Raw genomic sequence first — 23,828 nt, forward strand, 5'->3', positions numbered from 1 at the left:
GTCTGCTGGACTTCTCTCTGTGGGCGCTGGAGCCCCGGACAGACTGCTGCTTGGCCGTCTTACATGGCGTGCCAGCTGATATTCAGCTGTGCATAGACACAGTTTCAAATGTTTATCTTTGCCACTTCAGTTTTTCTGTGTCAAGAAAATGACCCTTTTACTGATGAGATCCCTGGCTGCAAATAAGAGAATGTGAGTTGAAGACTGACTGCTTATTGTACTTGATTAAAAAAATCATATGACAAAGGCTCTGCAAAACTAACAAATGCTGACAGAACAAAAGCATATTACTGACAACTGCAGCTTGAACAGCCTTGAACAGTAAATAAAGTACAAATACATCATTTAGACATCTAGACTCCACATGCTGCATATCCTCAACACCCTTTTATGTTCAACCTGTAGTATACAGGTGCACCACTGCTTTTTTTGTTACAATATCACTAGGCTTTCTTTTTTTCTTGTGCCCAGCTCATATGAAACTGTAAATGCAAAGATTGGACAGTTTACTGCCAGTTATGGGCAATAAGGCAAAGTTCTGCCTATGATCTCACCACAAACACATTTTCAAAATAAAATGCATATTCAATTGAATAGGCAACCTAAGTAAATAAAAAACAAAACAAAGATTTTTTTAATGTAAAAAAATGTAATATAGTGACATGTTTACAAAGTTTGACGCCCATAAGTTACTGTGGCAACTGAGGATGGCGTTGCTGCTCTTTTTCCTGTGCACTGCGCATGCGTAGAGTATCGACACCCACTTTCCCAGACAGGAAGTGTGACTAATTTTTTCCACCATCCATCCCTACCTCGACGCCTTTCAGCTTACTGCCTCGACTACATGTGATTCATTTCAGCGCACACAGTGCAACAACAGCGCGTCCTACCGAGAATAGTGTGTGCTACTCTCAGTTTAACCTATATTCCGCCTTAAAAAACACACACAAACAGACTTCCGGTCCTGTTATAAATCTGTGTACTGCCTCTTTAACTAAAAGGGGCCGCGCAGTTAGAGCCGCAACATTTTACAGGCTGAACATCCGCCCACTCAGGACCCATTCATAAATAAGACATCGTGTGGAAAAAGAAGCTCATACAGCATCTGTTTTTTTATTTTATTCAGTTGATTGTGTGCGAGGAGGCGAGCAAGGAACCAGACATGTTCACCTCGTTCGGGGACTGTGAATCGGGGGCACGGCTGAGAGGGCAGAAGTGACTTCCCATGGCTGACCCGCCTGCTGATGCTTTTGACTTTATGTGCGAGCCGTCAGGAGGCAGCTTGATCTAGCTCAGAGCGTTAGTCAAACCTAAGTGTTTTGTACATACTTCCGCCTCACTCAAGTCACCCTTGTTTAAATAGTCTACCGCTTTTTTTTTTTTTTTAATAAATGAAAATATACCAGAGGAGCCGAGGACCTGCCATACCGATGGAGCTGTGAGTTATGGCAGCTAAAGAGGAACTGTATGCCAAAGTGACGCCGCGGAGGCAGCGGCAGAGCCGGCCAAGCACCGTCAAACATGGGTCCACTCTGGACGTGCTGCTGTCCATGGGCTTCCCCAAGACCAGGGCGTGAGTACACAGCTGCACTGTCCCAAGACACACACACACGCACGCACACACACACACACACACACACACACACACACACACACACACACACACACACACACACACACACACACACGCGTGCGCTATTATAACGAGGTTAAATCAGGCTTCCCAGCAGCATCCTTCTCTCGCCAAAGTCGCATTCCTCCTTCTCTGTCTCCCTGCGTGTTTCAGTGTCATAATCAGCTGATCTGAAGCATCTCTGCAGCCGAAAGGAGACGTGTCTGCAGTGCTATGTAATGCTGTTAACACATGGCACAGCCTATGGGGGGCCATGTCGAATGACCCCTTTTAAACTGTAGTTTTTCGCTCTGGAATCCACAGCCATATACAGTACTGCATGGTCCTCTCTACAGGGTCGATTCAATGTGTTTTAATGTTGTGCAGTAGGTAGTGAAGTTGGAACCGTTTTATAGAGTCATGTAGTTTAATGTGCTGTGTTACGATGCATCATATTTTATATGCTTATTATACTTATGTGTAAAGTTACCTGCAACTGCAAATACGAGTAGAAAGTATAAAATACCTCTGAAAATACTCAAAAAAATAGAAGTACTACTTGATAATAAGGACGTAATACAATCGCTCCAGTACCGTTACTGTACTTTGGTTACTTTCCACCAACCAATGCAATAGAAACACAGCAGCGTCACTGGTACTTGTGTGTCTGTGGGTGTCTATACGTGCCTATATTTCCCACTACAAAAGAAGAATACGAGAGATGCTCAGTGTTTTCTGAGTCACACTTTTCCCTTGCCAGCTCTCCATATTTTTCAATGAAAAGCTGATCCTGTGGGCATTCCTGCATCATCTTCTCATTCATCCTTGAGAGAAGAGTTGCCAGGAAACAAGCACTGTTGGCTTGTGAATGTAGTGTATGGTTGATGTCATTGTATTAGAAAATGACAATGTGTCGTCTGCTTGCTACTATAGAGTTTGTGGGCTCAAACATCAGCGCAGTTTAACCCTTTTTATAGGTCTTGAACGTATGCTGAAGTGTTTGGTTGACACTGGAGGACTGTAGCAGATTGTTTCTTTCTTCTTTCAAGATATTCATGAGAGTTTTAAAGAGTATTTGGCATGAAGTCTAATATTTAAGACCATAAGTCAACAGAAGCATTTCTCTTTTGAAACCAGAACCCAGAGAAATGATAGAAATGTGGAGGTGCTGCATTGTCAATGAATAGGAGGGTAACTTTATAGATGTACAGAATGCAACTTTATGTTGTAAAGTATGCTTTGTAAAACCCATTTCCTTCCTGGTAACTAAACCTGTTTGACACCATCTTGAATCCTTTTACACCTAAATATATCCTTCGATATGCTACGTATGGCTACGGACACTGAAAAGTTCTCCACGGCTCAGTTTTTACATCTCGGTCTGCTTTCACTGTGTGAACGCTTATCTAATCGCATAATCTATAATCATAATGTCCTTTCTCATAGTTTGTGTAGTCAGTTACACATTATACATCTAGCTCGATGATTTGAGCAGCCTTATCTCGCACAAAAGCCTTTCTGTGTGTGCAGCGTGCCGCGAAATTGTGTCCCATGTAGCAAAAAGAAATGGTTCACTTTGAGTCTCTGTCAGCTGCGGCGGTAACCTCAGAGCTCCGTGATTAAACCCCAGATCTATTACTGGTTTCAGTGTCTGAATTGTAGGATGTAAAACTGTCTCCCAGCATTATAAAACAAGAGACCAACATTTATGGAATGGCTGTTGGCACTTATCTGAGTTTTGCTAAGTACGGCAAAAGTATCGAGCAGTCTTTCTTTCTTTTGCTAGACAGACACAGCATCCTCAAAATTAAGCCGTTTTTATCTCCTGCAGAACTAGCGATGGTCGTCCATCGCTCTCCAGACTGCAGCTCTCTCTCCTCCGGCCTAATGAACCACTGCAGACTATATGAGTGACTGTGGTTGGTTATATATTTTCAAAGTCGCATCTATTACTGATGATCACTTTGATCAAAGGTATAAAATTCTAATGAAGCAGAATAATTCAGGGTCATTACCTTCGGGTCTGTCTGCTGTGATGTCAGTGGAGACACAGAAACAACCTGATGATAATGAAGATGAAAATACAGATGGGTAGGTAATGCAACACGGGTGAGGCTGCATGATGTTTACGTGCATCACCCTGGGGTGTTTAAGTTTGGTGTGTTGGTTTGGCTCTATTTTCTACCTGGAGCTTAAAGCACAGTAGTTAATACAGTAGTAAGATACAGAATTAAGTGACAAATGGGTAGGGGTATTTGAAAATTGTTCATATTAGCACAGACACTGCTAGACCTTGCTAGCTTTAGTGTTTCTCTATATTATCCCTACAGTTCTGGTTACTTAATTATACTTTCTTTAGCATCGCACAGCATTTCGTTAAAAAGAAGAAGAAAAAAGTAATTGAAGAGAGATAAAAATGACGTTCTCTGAGTAAATGAGCGTATAAATGGTCAGTTTGCAAACTCACTCAGTGTTGTTCTTCGTGGTGTCACTATAGGCCTATACACTGCTTTCATCATTTAAAGTGTACATTAACAAAAAGCAGACAGATTATTTAACAACTATTATTTACAAGCTTACAGAGCCTCAGGAGGGAATATGAGACACTCATCAGGTGGAAAAAACACCTCCAAATAAATGCTAATAATAAGGCACAATGTGTGTCAGTGTTGTGTTTATATCTCGCTGCGCTGCCCCCATGTTTTTCCATTTTGTCTTAATGCAAGCAGCTATTCAAAAAGTTCCCTAAATAAAATAGATTCAAATTAAAAATCAATGAATTAGTAAAGAAGAGTACAGCTTTGGCCAGACATTCAATGCCAGCTCTCGGTACTTGACAGATTTTGATACTCAGTTCAACACACATATTTTGGTACCAAAAAAGTATTCAACACCGAGCAGAACTCTGTCCTGTAAAGAAAAACTGCGACGGTAATCCAGATTGTCACGTTCTACTTGTTGGTTCGGCCACCGAACCAGACACAAGACAGTAAAACTTCAAAATAAACATCTGATTTTAAAGGTTTTTGCTATCAGGCCCGAGAGGAGAAGAAGGAATAATAGGAAAATCAGTTATCAGTCATAGCTTTAGGGAACAAGGGCTTCATTGTGTTTGAGGAGTTAGTTAAACCAGTGGGGAGCATGAATCACACACACACACACACACACACACACACACACACACACACACACACACACACACACACACGCGCAGAAACAGCCCCTCTAATTCATTTGGGGGAATTTTCTGCTGAGTCATTCAGGAATTGGCTATTGTAATCAGATAGGAGTTGGATGGACAGTGGTCTCTCTCCCTGTTCTGATGGAAACGACTGAGAGCCTGACAGACGCACAGAGTTTCATCGTGTTTGTTTTTTGCTTTTGTTTAGTTATACAACGCTGGGATTGGACAAAAGTAGAGAGAGATCAATTTTGGTTGGACAATGAGTTGCTTTGGCCTTTTTCACTTTCCTCCCACCTTAATTAAAAAATACAGACCTGTAAAATAAAGCACTGCAGTTCAATCTCTCAACATGTTGTAAATACAATACAAATATTGAATCATTTATTTGTTTATTTCTATTTTCGATTTAATCTTTAAACAGGAATTTGCTCGAAAATACCTACCAAGTGTAATTTTCTTCAATTGTATAAATCAAACTCTCTCTCCAACAAAAACACTGAAGGCTGGACCTCAGTGTAAACTCTTTTCCTTTATTGTGCTTGTGCAGTCTTACCAGTGCATTCAAAGTCCCAAAAAGGTCCTTGCTTTGTCATTCCTCATTCACCTCCACCATGATTTAAAGCATGAGTCATCCCTGTCGTCCTAACTCCAAACACACGCTATGATGTGTGTGTGTGTGCAGTGTTAAATGTCGTGCTTGTGGCCAAAATAACTGGGCATACTGGAGTCACACACCTTAACATTGTAAACAACACTTAAAACTAAAACTAATGAACCTGAATTACAGTTATTGTAACACTTTACACTTGATTTTAGACAAATGACCTGCTAAGTGGTTTTGAGAAGCAAACAAACTTATCATACCAACGTAAAAAGACGGCAGGTCTCAAAGCTTTCTTAAAAAACTGTCTTAAATACAAACCCATTTAATGAATATGTCGCAGGATACAGATTTGTGTATAATCATCTGTTTGAGCTTTGTTTTGTTTCGTTACACAGAGGAATAATGTGGCAATTGTGAGCAAGGGAAACAGGAAGTTGATGACCAAAATGTAACAGAACATCGGCTGGAGTGTTGGAGGCCGAAGCCTTTTTTCACTCTTGTCTGGTATTAACAAGATCTAGACAGAGGCATAGAACCAGAGAAGTTTCCTGTCAGGGTATACAGCAATGTCATGTGATTTTTTTAGACCAATCACAGATGTTCTCACAGTGACGCCTGTGTGTGGAAAATTCGACTACTATACTTTGGTCAGAAAGCCCCCTTCTGTGTTTCTACCGTTGCTTAGGCCAACTCCATCACAGTAAATACAAATTAATCTGTTGGTTATTTTTCAATTCAATTCAACTTGTTTGGTTATTTAAATACATTTTGAACATTTTGAAGATGCTCCTCACAACTTCTAAGAGCCCACTTCGACACTTTCTAATTGTTTTGCCCAACCAACAGTCCAAAGCCCAAAGATATTCACTTTACTGTGGCAGGAAATAGAGAAAAGCAGCACATCCTCACATCTGAGAAGAGCAGATTTGAGTCTTCTGCTGATTAGATCATTGAATAATTGACACATGGTTTCTGCACTACTCTGATCCCATGATGGGGGCCTGTTGGACTGACTTAGCCTGATGAAATACGACACTAAAACACAACTGTGCCTGACAAATATTCACTGGTTTATGTCATTTTTACATTTTTGCTTGCAATTGTCAACATATCTTTCCTCACTGGTACATTTGAAGAGAATTAGAATTCCACGTCATAAATTAATTTGCTGCGATGATATTTACTCAGAAATTAATTGTTTAAGAAAATGCCCAAAAGATTGTATTTAATACAACCGATTATGCAAAAGGACACTCTCACTTTAACATTATGCACCCTCATCTTGGTTGATAGTATAGTATAAAAGAATGGCAAAAACCTAAAGGACGGCTCTGTTTTGTATTATTTAATGATACTTTTGAGGTAGCTTCTATACAGTGCTTCTTTCATACAGATTGTCTTCAGTCCCTGACATGCTTATTGTCTGTTTCATTGTGCTTCTCATGCGAAGACTTCAAAGTCACTGTGGTTACTGAGCTGTACATCTAGCTTGGATAACATCATGTACGGTACATTTTCACCCTTCTGTGAAGCCTTTTTCCGTGTTAAAGAGGAAGTCTGTGTGCATGCAGACTTTTCTCCCATCGACACCACTTTCATAACTCCTGCCTAACTATAACAGCTACACATCTCACTCCGCTTTTATCTAACATTCAAAGAAAAAGGCATCATAACCATTTTAGTTCATACAAGGGCAATACATGATAATAATTATACACATAACTTATGCATACATGTGACACTTTGGTGCCTGCGTGTGCAGCTAGCAAGAACAAACTCTAAGCTTCTGCTCGAGACAGCCAAGAGGAAGTCGTCCATTTCCGGAAGTGGCTTGTGACCTTTACTGAGCGCTGTGTTGAGACGGTGGTTTAAGGGCGGCTCAGAAAGGAGATTCACATGTCACTTGCAGATAGGAAAATGAGTTTGGTGGACTGACTGAGTCATCAAAGTTCTTCTCTTTTGAAAATGGCCTGAAGATTGCAAACCGTATGCCTTTTTTTATATATTGGACAGAAATCAAATTGACTGTTTAATCAAAATAAAGAATGATTTGGGTGTCAAAAGTGTTGTTTTAAGGTATCCACATGCCCACAAAGCACGGCTCAATCATATGCTGTTAGCTTCATATGACACATCCCGGGACTTTCGAAGAGTGCCGTGTGATGCATCACTGTTTTGGCAGCGTGCCTCATGTATTCTTAGTGAAACATTCGCTTTGTGCTCTTTGACTTTGTTTCGCTGACGTCACTTGTGCGGCGCTAAAAATAACACTCATGCCACAACAACACACTTAATCATTGGTTGAACAGAAGCTTCTTTAATCCTTTGTTTAACCTGATAAGCTTGATGGACGCATTTAGAGAGGAATATTGTTAACGTCCTTAATTCACACAGACGCCCACACGGTTCATTTATTGGTGTCAATCTCCGACTTGCTCTCGTCTGCCTCTGCGGACTTCTCAGCTCTCTTCTCCAGGAATAATGAAGTGAGACGAGGAGCAGCGGTTCCAGACACAGGCTGCACACCGCTAGCTGTGTTAAAGACGTGGTGCTGAAAGCGTTGCCCTGTCAGCTTGAAACAAAGGCTTTTGTGAGTGTATGTGTGTGACCCGAAACAAAATGTTGTGCTACCAAAACACTCAAACAAAATGACCACCACTCACTCCCACACTTAATGGTATAGTTTGACAGTGTGTGAAAAACTCTTATTCCCTTTTTTGACAAGAGTTGGTTCAGAAGATTGACGGTAAATACAAAGTTAGCTGCTAGCTGCTTGTTAGCTTAGTGTAGCGCATAGCTGGGGAGACAGCTAGCCTGGCTCTGACCCTGCTAACTCCTCTAAAGGTGTCTAATCAACTAAAAATTGTTTTAGATTTTCAGTTTGTGTACGGATTAAACAAACAAAATTCAACTTGTCAATAACTTGAGCTTTAGAGATGGATTTCCTCTGCTTCCGGTCTTTACGTTAATACACACCTGAAGAGTGACATCAATCTTCCCATTTAAGTCCTCGCAACAAAGCAAATATACACGTATCTCCCAAATGTCAAGTTAGTCCTTTTAATATTTACTCTAACTTCATTATTGCTAATTAATGGTGGCCGTGAGTAACTGCTCTAACAAATACCAAAGAGAGCGGGGTCAGTCGGGACCAATACTTTAAACAAGTGAGAAAGCAACTGTGCCGACGCCATTCACCATGCTCACACTCACCCGCTTCACTTTCAACCTTCTGACTATTTCTTTTATTTTATTCACAGTTTCAAGTACATTTTTTGGCTCTTTTGTTATGTTTCTTCTACCATACTGTTTTTAATTATGTCACATATAAAAACATAGTGTTGGAAAGCTTATTTTTTGTATCAGTCGATGCTAGTTTTAGCTAGTTTTGGTGTTAGCAGGAGTCCAAAGTGTGTCAGAAGCCAAATTCCATATCTCAGTAGTATAAAAATATATTACAAATGTATTATTTTTTTCAAAGAAACGTGAACAAGTGGCATTGTAAATATAAGATGTTCAAATTTAGACTTTAGACTTTAGTATTTTTTCCAATTTAAATGACATTTTGTTAGCACAGAACAAGGTGTCCCAAACAACCCAGGGAGGTGGAATTTTAGGGGAAATGTACATTTAACAAAATGGTGCCTTTCATGTTTGGGTTGGTGCTCTAAAAGACTTTATAAATTGTCCGCAGACACCTATATCTGTTTAGTCATCACATTATTGTCATTACTGTTCAAGTAGTCTGTGTGTAACAGGATTTTTGTGTCGATGCAAAAGTGTCCCAACCGACCCCGCCCTCCCGATTACAATTATAATATCAGTCAAAGCACAATATGTGACGTCTTTGTGTTCTACAAAACACCCTGAACAGATCTGTTGCAAAGCCATAAGCTCTTTTTCTTCTTTCTTTTTTCCCTGGGTAGTCAGCTAGTGAATAGGTTGAAGAATAGCGCAGTAACGTCTGGTGTCAGTCTCGGCATGGGCTCACCAGGCTCGAGTGTCGGCCAGACTGGACGTAGGGAGGCACATTTCCTCTGCTGACGGGGCTCTCCTCAGGAGGCAGTCCGGTGTTGGGCAGCCGCAGTGCTCTCAGCGCTGTCAGAGCGATAAGTGGTTAGTGGTGAGTGTTCGCGGTGGGCTTGTAAACAGGAAGTGTTGTTTCGCCCATAGAGCTGAGTCGAGGAGGGGCCCTTGGGAGTATGTAGATGTGTGTGTGTGTGTGTGTGTGTGTGTGTGTGTGTGTGTGTGTGTGTGTGTGTGTGGGTGTGTGTGTGTGTGTGTGTGTGTGTGTGTGTGTGTATGTATGTTGCGAGAGGGTGACGTGGTTTCGTTAACGTCAGCTCTAGATGCTTGTTACTTTTGGCCTTCATTTCTTGGCTAATACCTTGCTATGGAATGTATGAGATTCGTTCCTAGCGCAACAACTTCAAACACAATGTTTACCGGACTCCAAAGTGCTCATACTCACGAGAGACCATGAGAAGTGTGCATGTTGCCTGATTTTAAAGCGATAACTTACATCCAAGTTTAGCAAAGAAAGGTCAGCTGTCAGAAACAGTCCAAAGCATGTTTACATATATGAAAAACCCAAAACGCTGTTTATTTATGCTGTTTAAGCAGACAGGCAGCCAACATATTTGTATCTGTAGTAGAGTTAAATGTGGAAACAAGGCACTGAAAACACTTGCCATATGTGGGTGAAAAAAAAAATGAAAGACCGTTTCCAATATCGCCTTCAACAGTGGTGAATGTGCAAATGAAGTGAAAGCTGCTTTCTAGCCCGGTCACTGTAATTCATGCAAACAGTACAGCTGATAGGAAGCCAAACCAAATCCAGAGTGACTTCTCTCCCTAGCACGCTCCAAACTTTTTCTTTTTTTTTTTTATTATCTTTGTCTAGCTGTGAACAGGAAATGCAGTTTATAAATAACTTGCTCAGTTCTTGCTAAGAGCAAAGAAGAGGCCTCCGGGTTAGCTGCAGTTATCAAGGACAGTTTCAACTATGGTGGAACACACAGAAAAGGCCATTTGAAACATGAATATTCAGTTCAACAAAAACAAACTAGTAAAGATTTATTTTACAAATACTAAAGTGTCAAACAGCAGATGCTGTATTCAAGGCTGGAGCGGCAGGAGGTGCAGTCTTTCCTGGCTAAACGTGGACCAGCTGGCCCATGAGAGAGAGAGAGAGAGACGGCGCCTGTGAAACTGCTGCTAGCTCTGCCCAGCGCTGCTCCCCGAAGCTGTCGCAGATGTCAACGTCCCGCTTTCTTTTTACCTCAAGGAGTGGAAACATAATAGAATTGGCACTGAATAATCCCAACACGTGTTATTCTTAACATTCCGTGTGAAAAGGACGACTCTTTGCATGCAGGTGCACCGCCACGATGTCACCCATGCAGCATGAAGGCCAGCAGGGGCAATGATGTGTGCAGAGTAGTGGAGCTGGGGAGGGTCCCCAATAGCCTAGAATATATTTTTATATATATTTATATATAATTTTTACAGTCTTATACTTTTTTGTGTCTAAAACTGTGTTGAAGCCTATATCTATCTAAGAACAAAACTATACATCTCATCTTTAAAGTGCGTCTGGAGGTGTGCTTCGACTTCCTTCTGTATTCAGGTCGGAGATCTTCCTGCTGTCATGACTTGCCATGTAGGTAACTTTATTTACTGCATCCAGAAAAAAAGGAACTGTACTATACACCTGAGAACATTCTTTCTACCAATATGTGTAACAGACAATTCTAAGGCTGCTGTATCGGCTTTACAAAGCAGCTCTCACTTTGGATTTTATTTGAAGACCACGACTACAGGCATAACACACGTATACATGAAGAGGAATCTTGGTCTTGAACTCGACTTGGTCTTAACCCCTCAAGATCTTGGTCGATACTCTGGTCTTGGTTGTGACTTGGTCTCCCTAAAGGTGGTCCTGACTACAATACTGCAAGCCATATAATCCATTTACAGTTCTGAAGCTGAACCCTCCATCCTCCTGCATTACGTTTTGACTCAACGAGTAAAAAAAAATGCCAAGCAACACAACACTTTATCTCCTGCTTGATAATGTATTTTATCATTTATGCCTGGGATAGGGTCTCCAGTAATTCCAGCAGCCCAAAAGCCGATTAAATTGAAGTAAACCTCTCTGTGAGCGTGAGACCTTTTCTATTATTTTATGTCTCAAGAGTTCCCTAAATAACACAGAGATTAGAAGCAAGCAATCCAATGTTCTAGCCTGGATTGGATTTTGTGACGTCTCAGTCACATCTGCTTGTAATCCCATCATGCTTTCTGGGAATAAAAATCCCCTTCTTTTCCTCCTCCGCACAGCACCAGGTGGAGCCTCTGAATAAGGCTGCTGTCTTAAGACTGCTACATGCTGTAGTGGTTTATACAAAAAAATGGATCAAATGGGTAAAATGGTGTAATAGTTGGCTAACAGTCTAACGCCTGATGAGGTAAATGAACAGGAGACTTTTGTCCAAGTTTTGTCCGTGCGTCTGTCTTTAAATTCATCTTTGCCCTGCATTTATTTGCGTGTGCATGTTCTAGTGGTAGCTCTGTGTGAGCCATCTGTTACGTTGCTGTAGTCAGGGCACACTGCCCCAGGGTTCGGGGGACTTTGCCGTATCTAGGACCCTCTCAGTGGGGCAAATTTAAAAATAGCTCATCGAATTTCAGCGCTAGAGTGGCACAGCGAACGCTGCCACCGTCGGCACACATAGAGAAGCTGCAGCACGTCTTTATCATGCTGTGAATTTAATAAGTCAAAACAGAGGCTCTACAATGCTACAGAAAACTGCACTTTCTACTTGTTCATTTTCCTTTAATACCAGTCGTAGATTGTCTTTTACTTTTACTAGGACAGTGACGGTTAGTGCAATTAGTGTTACCCTTTTAAATAAGACTTGATTGTGGAGGTTTTGTTCCACATAACGCAGTAAGAGCTTCAGCTGAAAGGAGATGGGATCGCATGGCATGTGGTCGAGTCTTAAAGGTCAGATGCTGCGGTTACTCAAAATGCATTTCCTGTTGCTTAATAGTGAAATGAAATTTGCAACGTCAAACGTCAAATTGCTTACTTTAGTTTCTTGTCAGGGATCCAAACTGTTGGAAAGGAAATCGACAAAGATAAAGTATCAAAAGATGAATCTTTGATACGAGGTGTTTTTCACTTATATCTACTTTGCATTGAGAAGCTTTAAAAAGAAAGAACAGACACCTCACTGTCTGTAAAAGTTACTTTCACTATATATTCACTAATTTAGGATTATTAAGTGGAAGGTGTTTGCCAATGTTTGCCAAATCTTTGCAGGTGAGGCTGTAAATATTTTAAAAATACAGTCTCATCTAGACACTCTGTTGTTCCTCTCGCAGCTGAAGAAAGCTGCTGGAATCAGTGAATCCCTTCAGAGGCGGCCCGCCATACCAGAGGTTTTATAAAAAGACACTAATTAGATTTTGAACACTCAAGAGTAATCACGCAATCAGCTCTTGTTTCAGAAAAGTCCTGACAAGTTATAGTTTATGAAGTGACACGGTTAAATCATAGTAGGACTACACCAAAACACGAAGCATAACCGTGTTTTTCTTTATTTATGATGTCTTAATATTCTGACATTTTGCTGCTGCAGAAATGAATTGTTTACCAAGACTGTGAGTGGATTTCTGTTGTCCTCCACAACACACAGTGCTCGCTATTTAATCATCTACTGAATCACTTCCAACCGAAATTGTGATATTTTTCTGATATTTTCGTAGCAAAGAATATGTTTCAAATCAGCATCAATGCAGTTTCATGAAACTCTGGTATGAATAATGAACTCCTGTTCTGAATTATGACTTTACTGCTCTATCGGGATGTTTGCTCTTTGCTCATCGTCACGTGGAAGCACAGCAATCTCCTCCTAATAAACACGGTCCGGAAGAGAAACTATTGATTTTGTGACTGTGCTTTGATCTTCATTTCTCTCTCTCTCTCTCTCTCTCTCTCTCTCTCTCTCTCTCTCTCTCTCTCTCTCTCTCTCTCTCTCTTTCTCCCTTTCTCCCTTTCTCTCTCTTTGCAGCTTGAAAGCTCTGGTTTCGACAGGAGGGAAAAACGTCCAGGCAGCTTGTGACTGGTGAGGCCAACACACACTTTTACTCCCATGCTCTGCCCCAGTTATTATTGCACAATGCAAACAGAAACCCATTGTAATGGTAAATATAACTACATCTACTGACCTACTGAAGTGTCACTGTGCTATGCCAACTGTATCGCCCTCTGCTGGATGTCAGCCGCCCTCTCTCCCACTCACGGTCCCACTTATCGCTCTATCACTTTGGGTGTTCCCGTCTGCCCGCTCCAGGCTCTTCTCCCACGTGGATGACCCGTTCCTGGACGACCCCCTTCCCAGAGAGTATGTGTTGTACATGCGACCCAGTGGGCCGCTGCTCCAGCAGCTCTCGCACTTCTGGCATCAGTCCCGCCTCTCCTGTGGCAAGAACAAGGCTCACAACATCTTCCCCCACATCACCCTCTGCCAGTTCTTCATGGTCAGTGGTGCATCATTGCTCGATGCTCTGGTCTGTTTCACAGCCGTTACACATTCGGTGACCCTCCTGTTTTATTTGTCGTCTCAGTGTGCCGACGAGAAGGTGGAGGCTCTGACCGACGCCCTCCAGACCACTGTGGCCAAGTGGAAGGGTCGCATACCCATGCCCCTCCCGCTGGAGCTCTACACCTCCTCCACCTTCATCGGCCTCTTCGTGGAGGAGCAGATGGCGGAGGTGCTGAAAAGTTTTGCGTCTGATTTTGCAACTGAAGCAACAGTTAAAGCAGGTTTGAGACTCCCCTTCATCCGTTTGATGGAAATCACAGTAAATGCAGTTTACATGGCTATTGTTCCCAAACCTGTTCAAGACTGAATGCTGCTTAAGATGCTCTCATTTTGATATTCATACACGGACAGTTGTGGACTAATTGCGTTTACTATAATCATATTTTGAGGATGAGCAATGTCGCCAGATGATGTTTCCATTTTTCTGTCAGTGGAGAACCGCCACAGAACGGAAAACATTTTATGATTGTCCTGAGTACACGAATACACATAATACATTTGCTGTGCACATGTCTCTCTTTGTCCTTCGTCCAGATGTCCATGTCGAGCCTCATAAGAAACAACTTCATGTCACTTTGGCATACCACTTCCAAACCAGTCACCTTCCAATCCTGGAAAAGTTGGCCAAAACGGTGGATGTGTCTTCAGGCTGTGACTGGCTGGCTGTGCTCTTCTCACGGGATATTCGGTTCGCCAATCATGAGGTTTGACTTGCTTACTTCGAAAAAACACTTACTTTTGTGTCCAGTTTAATATTTCTGACATTAAGGGAAAGAAATGTTGCTACAATCACAATTGTTCCTGAACATAAAGATGCACGATCTGCACGTTGATTTCACAGTGCCTACGACTAATGTCCGTTAACCATCTGCCCCCTGTAGACACTGCATGTCATGTACCCGTATGGGCCTCAGAACGACGACGAGCTGGAGCTGATGCCGGGAGACTTCATCTTCATGTCTCCGGTGGAGCAGAGCAGTGCCAGTGAAGGCTGGGTGTACGGCACCTCGCTGGGCACGGGGCTGTCGGGCCTGCTGCCCGAGAACTACGTCAACCGCGCCGATGAGTCCGACACCTGGGTCGTCCACGGGTAAGGACAAGGAAGCGCCACGTTTCTCTAAAAAAAAATAAAAAAAAAAAAATCCTGATCTTTAAGGAGCCATACTGGGAGGCCCTGCGATCGGATTATTGGACCGTTGAGTTGCACGTATAGTACAACAACAGAAGTATCAGGTTATCACTGATTGCCTGTCAAAACCACCAAGTCTCCTTTTTGCAACCGCATCACAAAGACATCAGTGGGTGTTATCTCAAACTGACAATCCACAAAAATCCCTTCAGTTTAAGTGGAATACTACACAAATAAGGGGATGTTTCTAAACTGAATGGAAGGATTAAAGGGAAAGAAAAGAAAATTAATCATCTTCTTGGCCTGCTTCTTGACTCTTTGATGTTTTCAAGACACGTAAAACACACTTTTACTCCCTGACTTCTAACTGTGCCCTACTTTTGCTTATTCCTGCGTTTCTCTATGGTCGCATAATGTAAGCTGTATGTCTACAGGAGTTTGTTCGCCGTGTATACATCTTCTTCTGTTTCTTTCCCTGCACTGTAACTGCGTCATATTTAAAGTCTCTGTGCGTGTTTGCTCCTCAGGTCTCACTCGATGCTCACCTGTGCCTCTCCGTCGAACTCTGGCAGCACCGTGGCTGGGTTACTATTTGATGGACAGCTGAGTGACAGTCTGCTTGACAGTTTCATGGCTTCTCCCGGCCTCACCGGCCTCTGTCCTCCTATGCAGGTACGTGACTTTTCCCTCTGGCTTGCAGAAAAAACAAATGGATCATCGGGCTGCATGCTGAAGTGAAAGAGAACCCGATGAACCTCACTGAGCGTGTTAAAACCAATAATGGCGGGTGATTGCTTCCAGCAGGAGTTTAAGATTTAATGCTGTGAAACTCTCTACAACGCGTCAAGATTTAAAGTGAATCTTTATCTCAGGTGTCGAGGCCGACCAGTCAGTCGTCCCTGTCCAAGATGAGACTGTTTGTGTGTCGCCATGGGGAGAGGATGGATGTGGTGTTTGGGAAACACTGGATCACTCAGTGCTTCGACTCTAAAGGTTTGCATGGACGGGAGATTCATGTTTTTTTTAAGACTGTAGGCTTACATTAGACACCTTTGAGTATAGTATTTCCTTCTGTAAGATTCTCATTTCTGTTCGCGTAGGCCGATACATTCGCTCTAATCTCAACATGCCATCCAGCCTGCCCGCTAGAAGCGGAGGTCACCGGGATTATGATAAGGATTGTCCAATTACTGTGTTTGGCTCCACCCAGGCCCGTCTTGTAGGTCAGTACGTTTTTATATACATTTTAGGTTTTTAAGGATTGTTAAACACAGTAGAGATTATGTTTACATAAAGATTAAAATGCCTTGAAATAGTATCACACTGTGTTTTGGTCCACTTCAGGTGAAGCCCTGTCGGAAAGCCACACAACAGTAGACTTTGTTTACTGCTCTCCTTCTCTTCGCTGCGTCCAGACGGCTCAGCACATCCTGCAGGGTAGGACCTCATCAGCACAACACACACAAGTTACACAGCGTCTATTCAGGTTTTTCCACTGGCACGTTATGCAATATGCATACATTTCAAAAGGTTACCGCTACATGATAATGTTGGATTCTTATTAGTGTTGTTTTTTTGGATCTGAAACCTTCAGTTTGGCTTGGATCTCAATAGGATGTGTGTAGTTATATCAAGCTTTCTTAAATCTATGTGGTACCTAGAGGCATCATTAGGAAACAAAACAGATAGGATGATAAATAGGTTTAACTAACTTATTTTTCCCACCACTTACTTTCTTTGAACACAGCAAAACACCTAATTAATGTTTTCTTTTTGGAAATACTCTCTGTCTTTCTTTTTTTGTCGAAACCTTGAAACTTTCAAGTAATTTCATGTTAGGGCACCAACACAATTACTGTTATTGCACCAAGTCTCGCCTTTCATGTGAAGACGTATTGAGCAAGACAAAATGACACGAGAGACTAGATGCATAGATATCTTATCTCCTTCTTCTTCTACAGTTTCTCTCTGTGTTTCACTCTGTTTTCAGGCCTCCAGCTGGAGGGAAAGACAAAAATCCGTGTGGAGCCTGGATTGTTTGAATGGACCAAGTGGGTTTCAGGCACATGTTTACCCGTCTGGATCCCCCCAGTTGACCTGGCTGCTGCTAACCTGAGTGTGGACACAACATACAGGTACACCAGCGGCACAGCATTTGCAAGCTTTCATCTGTGAGGCTGAAATTCATTTCTATTTATTGTTTTGTCCCTAGACCTCATTTTCCCATAAGTAAGTTGGCGGTGTCAGAGTCTTATGACACCTACATCAGCAGGAGCTTCCAAGTAACCCGAGAGATCCTGGCGGAGAGCAAAAACCTGGGTAAAGTGGTGTTTAAAACATGTATCCCGAGAAATTAATACCAACTTTACTAAGCACCAAATGTTGGCAACATTCCCAGGCTGCAATGCCCACTTTTCTTTTTCGAGATGATTATATTTGAATGCTTCTTGTTAACTGATGTTTTCCTGCTCTGAATTAAATCTCCGGTGGCTGTACGGTACATTCAGGATGAGCCAATGAAATCAAAACTAACCAATCATATGGATTTGCATGAAACAGGCTCCTGCTTTGCGAGCCCTACACAGAGAACATATACCTGACTCTAGACACAATAAGGTGACGCAACAAGCACTTTGTTCTTAGCTCGCTGGCCTTCTAAATCCAAATGTTTAATTTGGACGATGTCCCTATCTGAAAGGACATGAGTCAAAGAACATTTCAAGCTGCATATTATGGACTACTGAGTGCCCATAGCCAGTATAGAAAGCTAACGGTATCGGTGGAACGTGGTTCCGTGTTCTCTACCTCTTTGACACAGGTAACACAGTCCTGATTGTGGCCCATGCTTCCTCCCTGGAGGCTTGCACTCGCCAAATACAAGGCCGCAGTCCCCAAAACTCCAAGGACTTTGTCCAAGTGGTCCGAAAGGTCAGTTTTCTGCTTTAGTTTTTAACGCCTCTTTCATTTCCATCCTGTCCTCAATCTCTTTTTCTATGATAACATGCACATCTGTCTTGTCTGTGTGCAGATTCCTTACTTGGGCTTTTGCGCTTGTGAAGAATTGGGAGAGACCGGGGTGTGGCAGCTGGTCGACCCGCCCATCTTGCCTCTGACACATGGACCCAATCACAGTTTCAACTGGAGGGAAATGCTCATGCAAGACTGAAGGATTTGCTATCTGTCTCTCTATCTTTTGGCAGCCATGAACTGCTGAAAAAATATTTATTTTCAACCCACCCTTCTGCTATAAATTCAGCCCAACTACCAAAAAAAAAAACCACACATAAAACACGTCTGGCTTCCGTCAAAGACATCATGCAAAAAATGTTTGCAAATGTATTCAGACACACTGCTCAGGAATGAGAAAATACAGTTTGTGTTGAGAGATCACAGCGAAAATGAGCTACAGATCGGGCGGCAGTCTCATTTTCCCTCAACGTTCCACTTCTTCGCCCAAAATGTCGGGGTGCTACGAGATATGTGGACTTTTCTTGATGGTTGATGATGAATCAGGTTTTATGCCACGAGAAGATGTCACTGTCTGTGGCTTCTCCACAGGCGGGGCGTTGACGACTTTGTGATCTGCTGCCTTCTCACACACTGTGATAAGAAATAGATGACAAAGACTTGTACCACAGAAATATTTTTACATGTGTCAGAAATTATTATTATTTAACTTGTAGCTATGACCCTCCTGCAAAAAAAGCACAATAGAAATGTTGACAATCAGATAGTTGGAGAACTGATCTTCATTGTTTCTGGTGCTGAGGTGGGTAGTTTATGATACCTGTTTCATTCCTGTAAATGTCATATCATTAAGTGATTCTCCTAAGTTAAAATTAATGTGCACACGTGAATTGTTTCACCCTCCTGCCGTTTTGATTGCCACCACAGGAGCAGCCACGTCAATATGACTTAAAATTAATATAATGAAATGCAGACGGCTGTTGGGTGCATTGACTTAAACATTTGGTATTTCATCGTGAGCCTGACATTCTGTAAGCCTGATAACCACACTGCTTTTCAAACACTTGGTGCACTTAATTTGTTTTGGTTATGTCAGATGATTTAACTGCTTACTGTCTATACCGATTATTTGTTGTATGACTCAGAAATTCTATTGATACTGAATAAAGCCAGGTTGTGGAGTTATGAAGGCCTATTAATATCAGGCGGTGCCATGTGTTCTGTAAAAACATGTTTTATTTATGGAAATTAAGGTTGCTTTTACTTTTTGGATCCGTTTTACATAAACAGCACAACCATTACTCAACATGCACAGCTTACACTTTAATTAAGCCCTACGTTTTTACCTCTAAACCACCAGAAGGCAGGCACATTTAGAGAGGTTAGCAGTCTGTCTTGCAGCAGTGTGAATGTGCTCTTGAGCTGAAAACATACCAACCAATATGTTTAATTGACTATAACTTTTTACTCTCCGAGGACCAGTTGCAATATCTGTCACATGCTGAAGAGCAGTATTGAATAAATAAATTAGGGATAAAACAATAGACGTTTTTCTGGGCAGACACTTTGACTGTCTTAACTGCAAAAAAACGCAGGTAGAATCAGTTCCGTTCCATTCGGTGTCTTAATAAATTATTCCACACTTGAATTTCCAGTGAGCCTTAATATACAATACCATGTCCTTTACTAAGTGTAATGCAGCCATAATTTTTTATTTTTTTATTCAATACACCTGTGTATTTATTTCTATGGTATTACGTGGACAAATGTCTGCGTGGTCCATCAGTTCTTCGATTCAGAATCCAGAACTTGTAACTTAAATAATTCAAGAATTCCGATTTTTATTATACATATTGTGAACGATACATTTCACAATACTGGCTCAATTATTAGAAGTCTTACATTTGAGGAATTCAGAATTTTGACATAGCTAACGTTAATTAAGTCTCGCTTTTTTTCTGCACGTTTTGTCAGGCCTCTTTACTGAATATCTCCCAACAAGGAAGCGCGTTAGGAAAGTTTGGACCCTAAAGTGGAATCACTAGTACTTTAATAAGCTTGAAATGTTTGGAAAAATGGATAAGAGTTATGAATACTGCACGTTTACTTTTGCGTGTAATTACAGTGAGACAGTATTAACTAGTTAGCTAACGCTTACTAGCTAAACGTTATACTGCTGCTAACCACACCAGAGCTTCGTATCTTGCTACCTCAGGTGAGGCATTTTATGTTTGTTCATGACATGTTTGTTTGTAGTCTGCTGAAACGTTATTGTTACCTGTGGACACGTCAACGAAACATTAAATTGATTATAGGGAGCTAATGTTAACGTTAGTGACAGGCAGAGCTACCTCTAAGGGTATTTCTATGGTATTAACGTTAACGTAGAGGGATTAGAAGCACCTGTAACCTAAAGCTAAGTGTTAGCATTTAGCATAAGCTATGTAACTAGCACTTAGCCAAAGAAGTGCTCATGCTACTAATTGTGCAGTGTAGTTAAATATTGTGGTAAAAAAAAAAAAATATTATGTAAACGGTTTCTTGTAAAATATTCAAACCGTAGAAATCATGTTTTAATGTGATAATAATTCTCCCAATTTTAACTTACAATTGGTGCACTTTGCAGGATGGTAGCAGCATGCAAACGACTCCTTCACTTTATTAATTAATTAAATTATTAATTTTGAACATACAGCACTTGGATTATATGACACAGTTTGCCTGAAACACAACTCTATGTTGAAAGTGTAAAATGTAATGTAGCAGAATCTCTTCCTGGAGTGGCAGATCTGTGATTTAAAAAAGATCAGGAAAAAACTAACTAAATTGACAATCTGAAATATGATAGTCTGTCTTGAACGTAGGCATCATGTTATTATTAATTACTTTCAGAAATGAAAATCTTTCGTGCACTGAATTGTTGCTGACCGTAAACTCAAAACAGCATTGTCCTGCACACCAATAGAACAGGGTAAACTTTTGTTCTTTGATAGTAAGCAGGGTCCTTAGATAACACTCCATACACACAAAGAAAGTCGTCTCAAAATACTATGAAAATAAATGATAAATAATACAGTCTCACTCACAAACAGACTAAGTGAAACAAACACTAGATGGTGCTCTTTGATGACCAATATCAGAAGCAGTCCTTCACCGGTCCACAGGCACACTTGAGCTATGAACCAGCCATCCATTTCTACACTTTTCTTTTAATGTGGGTTATATGCACCAAATTCTAGAGGTTGTTTATTTTATCAAATGAGACCAGTAGTGAGTTAACTTTAACATTTTAATTTTGAGGGTTAACTATTTCAATTGAATAAAGAGTTACAAACAGCATATTTGCACAGATAAAAACATCAGAAAATTATTATTGTAATATTGTTCTCAATATCAGTGGGGATGATTCTTTTGAACAACCTGCTAACGGAGCCTAATGACTGATTGTCACTTAGTATAGAAGCCTCAATGTAAAGTCTTTGTTACTAATCCCGCTGAAACAGCTGATACTATAACATATCTTGTAAAACATTTACATGCAATCCTCTTAAAATAGCATGTGTAAAATAAGTTAGCTTGGTGCTTACTGGTTATGTTGGTTTACACTTCATTCATGCATTTTCCTGCAGGGCTCACAAGGCGGTGGCAGCAAAGACCAGCATCCCAGCAGGCAGCAGGTAGGTGTTCGGTGTTCACTCATTTCCAGATTAGCGTTGAACACTTTGATTGAGATTGGGTCTCCTGTTTTTCAGCGTTCAGGGATCATGAAAGTTGGATGAGAAAAAAAGAGTAGTTGTGCTGGTGATTTGCACATCAGACAATTTTCTTTCATACATGCAATGTATATCGTATAAGTTAATGAACAGGTGATATTTTAAATTGAATACAAATGTCGTTTTGTTGGCAAGCTGCCATGGAATAAGCAGGATTCAATTTGCCATACGTATAGTTATGATCAATTACTCAATAAATCTCAAATATCACTTTAATAATTGATTAATTGGAGTGTAATTTTTTTCTCTCGATATTCTTCAAATAAATAAAAATATATTTACAAATTTTAAGTACTTTAAAAAAAACCAAAAAAAAAACCATGTCTCTAAAAAATTATTACTAATTTGTCATCATACTCTTTTTCTCAGTGAGAAAAAGAGACTTTCCTATCTCCCTCCACCGACTACAATAGATAACAACCAATGTCTCTCAGTCTGTGTCCTGGCACAGCGCACAGACTGAGAGAAAATGTTTGGTGTTTTTACTTTAACCTGCATTAACTGACTGTTTTTAGCCACTTGGCGGCAGTACAACAAGCTTTAAATACAACACAGACATGTTACATGTTATAGAGCAAGTACAGTTTGTTTATCAGAGCTTTTATGGCTGAATGCCTGCTGTGGCTGGAAGCAATATTAATGAGAGAAATGAGAGCAAATCAAAACAGTAGAATTCAATCGTGAAAGGTAAAGTGTTTAAATAATTTGATCTGTTGTTAATATATATAAAATATTGATTAGAGAATGTGCAATTTTTATGAAAATGTATTTCTGTTCATGGACTAATCAATTTTCCAACTTATTATTAGCGTCTTTAGTCGTTTGTTTGACCCATCAAGAAATCGTGAAATGAAATGTTCGATCTGTAATGATCTTTCCGAAATAGCAGTTATATAAGTGCAACAGGCATTGTACTAGTTGTACAGTGCTGCCCATGCATCTGAGAAGTAGATTGTAAAAGGGTAAGCAATTTAGATTCCACACCATGAGTGGGAAAAATCAAGGATGAGCATAAGGCTGTTGGCTGACCTTTTGAAAAGGCAACTGCCTTCTGGCGCATCTACACAGAAAGACATTTCTGTTTTTCACCCGTCCGCCTCACTCCTGCGGAAATACGCTTCTACTTCAACCGATATATCTGTCTACACAGGCCGCGGAGCTGCTAGCCTGCATGTCCGTATATGCAACCCAAAGCATATTTGTACGCTTCAAGTCTTTGAGGACATGGTGTTACACTAACATTAACATGACAGTCATCTGTTGTCTTGATACTCGATCATTGTAACATTGAATGAATGTCAATTTCACAATGTAAGATAATGTAGGATGAGGCTACATTGACTGAATTAAGTGATAGTTGTCATTCATTCAAAATGTTTTTAGTTTTTTTACTGTAGTAGCAGTCAAATATATATATTTATATATAAATATATCTGGAGATGGCTCGAATCATTTCATATTGAAGGTTCTTTTGTGATTACAGATGTAGCTGTTGAACAACGGAGCTAGTCATCCTGACCACAAATAGGGTTTGACACAGCTGTCACGAGTTAGTGAGGCCACTTCATTTTCTCAAGATGGGCTAAACCAGCATCGGAGTGAACAGAGGGATGTGAATCCACTGCAGCACTGCAGCAAATACAGACACCACTTAGACAGAGATGCCAGCTTTAGTATAGTTTGACTCAAATAGCAAAGGGTAACAAAACTGTCAAGGGGTGTTTTTTGACCTGGATTACAGGCTGAACATTAATTTAACACAAATAAATAATTGTCTTTTTTGATATAGGAAAACCTTTCAGGTCTGCTTTGACCCCTGTAAGCACTATTTGGTCTTTCAGAGTATTAGACAAGTGAGAGCGAGCAGAATCAGTAAGAGGCCAGCTTCTGCCCAAGGGAGGCATTGGGTAATGTTTCCAAAAGCCTCCATGGGCCCCCTTCCCTCTT

At 40.9% G+C, this 23,828-nt stretch overlaps 1 protein-coding gene across 1 annotated transcript; it reads left to right on the plus strand.

Annotated features, from left to right (window-relative positions):
• Positions 1 to 999: 999 nt before the first annotated feature.
• Positions 1,000 to 19,312, plus strand: ubash3ba (ubiquitin associated and SH3 domain containing Ba). The gene is made up of 14 exons (XM_068716199.1): positions 1,000 to 1,573; positions 13,479 to 13,532; positions 13,761 to 13,947; positions 14,035 to 14,233; positions 14,547 to 14,716; positions 14,894 to 15,102; positions 15,669 to 15,813; positions 16,014 to 16,134; positions 16,242 to 16,364; positions 16,486 to 16,578; positions 17,132 to 17,276; positions 17,354 to 17,460; positions 17,960 to 18,069; positions 18,170 to 19,312. Exons 1-14 carry the CDS (start codon positions 1,446 to 1,448, stop codon positions 18,305 to 18,307), a joined length of 1,929 nt encoding a protein of 642 aa, XP_068572300.1. The 5' UTR covers positions 1,000 to 1,445; the 3' UTR covers positions 18,308 to 19,312.
• Positions 19,313 to 23,828: the final 4,516 nt, after the last annotated feature.

This window comes from Cebidichthys violaceus, unplaced genomic scaffold (genome assembly GCF_023349555.1).
Source record: "Cebidichthys violaceus isolate CVI_PGR_0920_01 unplaced genomic scaffold, fCebVio1.0.p SCAF_20, whole genome shotgun sequence".
In the NCBI taxonomy this organism is placed as follows: domain Eukaryota; kingdom Metazoa; phylum Chordata; class Actinopteri; order Perciformes; family Stichaeidae; genus Cebidichthys; species Cebidichthys violaceus.

What these genes read in the sequence shown, in the direction of transcription:
- ubash3ba (XM_068716199.1), top strand. Translation starts at nt 1,446, where the DNA reads ATGGCAGCTAAAGAGGAACTGTATGCCAAAGTGACGCCGCGGAGGCAG. An exon ending in GTCCAGGCAGCTTGTGACTG is followed by an intron (nt 13,533 to 13,760) that starts GTGAGGCCAACA and finishes TGCCCGCTCCAG; the next exon opens with GCTCTTCTCCCACGTGGATG. An exon ending in GGCGGAGAGCAAAAACCTGG is followed by an intron (nt 17,461 to 17,959) that starts GTAAAGTGGTGT and finishes TCTTTGACACAG; the next exon opens with GTAACACAGTCCTGATTGTG.